The 3,172-nt window shown below is 35.6% G+C and overlaps 1 protein-coding gene across 2 annotated transcripts in view; it reads right to left on the reverse strand.

Moving 5' to 3' along the window:
• Window positions 1-3,172, reverse strand: part of LOC106934910 (sodium- and chloride-dependent taurine transporter-like) — a 23,647-nt gene that overhangs the window by 6,259 nt on the left and 14,216 nt on the right. For both annotated transcript variants that reach the window (XM_015015074.1, XM_015015075.1), the window contains exons 11-13: window positions 2,202-2,304; window positions 761-861; window positions 478-648 (exon numbers count right to left, since the gene is read on the reverse strand). In XM_015015074.1, coding sequence (XP_014870560.1) covers window positions 478-648; window positions 761-861; window positions 2,202-2,304 — 375 coding nt within the window. The remainder of the gene's footprint in view (window positions 1-477; window positions 649-760; window positions 862-2,201; window positions 2,305-3,172) is intronic.

The raw sequence follows: 3,172 nt of genomic DNA on the forward strand, positions 1-3,172 counted from the left end.
TTGTCAGAAGGAAAATATCAAGACAGCATATCCATAGTTTGGGGATATTCATAGTTAATATTCTGTGAGTGGGTGGGAGAATCTCCATGGAAAGCCTGAAGTCTACTAGTGACCAAAATTAAACAGACCAGTACTTTTTTAGTGTCAACATCTGTAACGTTGTGAGAGGATAACGCCAAATTGCTATATAGCATATAAAATGCCAGATCAAGCTTCCTTATCGCCCGCTGACTCATGCTGACTGGCTACTCGCAATGTGGGTTAATCATTTCAAAATTCACCATGGAAATTTCCACTTAGGAATCAAAACATTGCTTTATATTCTAACTATTATTATAAAATGTGATGGGGCCAATATTTAGAAACTGAAAATGTTTTTGATAGAAGCTACAGTGATTGTCTTATGAGAAATTTAAAATGACATATTTTTACACTATTTCTTTAATAAAGTGTCGCTTAGAAACTCAATCCGCTCACCTCTATGAGAGGTCCCTCTGACTGCAGGATCTTGATGACCATCACCATTGGGATGCAGATCATAGAGGCCAAAGCCAAACACCAGCCCAGGCCAATTGCCCATTCGGGATATTCGTACACCTTGTTGTAGGTCAGTGGTTTGTACTTTACCAGGGAGAAAACAAAGCAACCCTAAGAAGAGAGAGAGAAAAAAACATGCTGCCATAAGCAGAAGCTCTGTAGCCTGTCAACATCTGTAGACACATCCACATGGTTCTAATGATGTAATATTTGTCTGTCTCACCATGCAGAGGACAGGAGTGATGATGGTCCAGCTCCACTTCATCCACGGGTTTGGTCTGTAGCCAATCATGTCCTCGACTGCATCGTAGAAATTATCAGCTCCTAAACGGTGCAAAGAAAATGTAATAAGCCATGAAGATGCTGTATGTTTCTGCTAAATAACAAAACACCATCTGACATTTCTGTGCATTGTTTCTGATCACAAAGTGACCTTCATGTCGACATGCAGAGATTAGCACATTTAGGGACCCTTATCTCTGCTGTTTACTATAAACTGCAGCATCATTTTTCCACTAGATCATGTTTTGAATATATAGGCAATCATGGGCTTGTCTCAGGAGGTTATCGATTATCTTGTCAGGGTGAACTTATAATGAAGTGGTGAAGTCACCTGGGATGAATTTACTGTCTTTGACCAGTTAGCTAAATGTGCTTGGTTGTGTCTAAATTTTGTTTGGTAAAATTTTAATTTATTTTATTTGTTAATTTTATTAAATTTGTGTATCTTTGCGAAAGACTTACTATTAAATATTATCAAATAAACTGCTCTAAATTCCATAATTGAACATTTTTGTTAGACAAAGCAAAAAAAGTTGATCTTATCGTAACGTCCAGTAAGTGAACAAATACACCAAAACACAACAATTACTTCAAAAGCATTTAAGTTAATAAAACATAGCATATCTTATAAGTTAACAAAACATAGAGCACATTTTCATTTAGGCTGAGTCCGATAACTGAGGAGCATCTGGACCATGAATTAATCACTCATTCACTTCTTTATAATTATTTGCTTGGTTCTTTGTTTTATTCAATATAAATAGTCTTTTTTGTTTGTTAAAATAAAGATTAAAGCAATTTATCTTAGAATAGTAGACATTTTAAGACGTTAAGTTGGAGTTTGAGAGTTCAACCTCTGAACTTGGAAGCAGATAACTTTGAAAAAAAAAAAAAAGAACCATCATTTTTCCTCCAATATGACAATTTGTTTAGTTTGGCATTTGTTTGTTTAATTTGGCATTAGAGATTCTTTATATTTAAATCCCAATGCACATTTTTGTATTTTGGTACTTTATGCCTTTTTTGAATATTATGCAAAAGTTTTTTGTTATCATGTCCTTTGAGTTTTTTATTATTATTATTATTATTATTATTATTATTATTATTATTATTATTATTATATATCTACTACAGAGCTTAGTGACAATGTTTGTGAGATTTTATTTTTGTTAACAGAGAGGAAACTCTGAGTTGCTAGCCCCAGCCTAGAAGGGGTCCCATCTTTATTCTCATTTCCCCAGTCCTGCAGTTAATCTTACTTATTGCAGACATGTAAAACTCCCTCAACCTTTGTTAGCCATTACAGAGCTCCTTCCGGGCTTCTTATCCGACTCCTGTAAATCATGACATGAAATGATGCTGATACAGTCACTTCCACTTACCATAAACCCAGGCTACAGCAATGCATTCGAAGAATGCAACCCACAAAAGGCACACACCACTGGCTGCATAGTAGTCAAAGAGCTGAAACACATACATGCCACCCTGGAACAGACAAAAAGCAGCTTTAATTACCTCTTTGATATGTGTAATGGGGCAAAAGGTCACAGAGATAAAATGGGATGTAAAACCATATTGAGAGAGAAGTCGGGAGGTGGTGTTGAAAGTAGGACATGGGCACTTTGGCACCTAATCAATAGAGGGAGAGTTCAACAGGTGTTGGGATGTCATTGAAGCCCGTAAGCCAGTACGGTGGAAAACAGCCCTTCAAATTTTTTCATTCACCCACATGAAGTTTGTGAATCATCAACATAGCGGGAGGGAGGCCATATTTGGCTGCAACGATGCAGTGAGTAAGTAAGGACTGAGATACACATATTCTGTACAAGACAAGTTAATAAAATGAGGAACCTGAAGCACAAGTCCGATCATAAGGCTGAAATAAAGATCGTCTCATCTATTCTGCCAGTGGAAATACAATTTACTGTATTGTTGCATTTCTGTACGAATCAAAAAGAGTGCTTTTTAATTCCGTCATTTAATTCCTTACCCACGATTTATTTATCATTCGTATCATCGTTCACTTTAAAAATCTTTACAAAATCATCTTCTAATAATAAATGTAAAACCTTTCATGTCCAGTCTAACCAGTAAGCATGTTCTACTATTTTACATAAAATACAACACAGTGAGTGTGAGTCGTAAGTGAAAGACAATTTCATGTCTGAATGAACAGAACAGGAACTGCTTTTATGCTGATAAGCTGTTTCTGATAAGAAACAAACTGATAAGTTTTTTTTTTTTTTTTTTTTTTGGGCAAACAAAGGATTTTAGCAGCCAGGCAGGAAGAAGTCAGGGATAAAAAAAGTTTTTGTTTTTTAACAACCCAATGTCATTTTATACCTTGTTCAGT

This window comes from Poecilia latipinna, unplaced genomic scaffold (assembly GCF_001443285.1).
Source record: "Poecilia latipinna isolate Pla-1442-1.1 unplaced genomic scaffold, P_latipinna-1.0 Scaffold1881, whole genome shotgun sequence".
In the NCBI taxonomy this organism is placed as follows: Eukaryota; Metazoa; Chordata; class Actinopteri; order Cyprinodontiformes; family Poeciliidae; genus Poecilia; species Poecilia latipinna.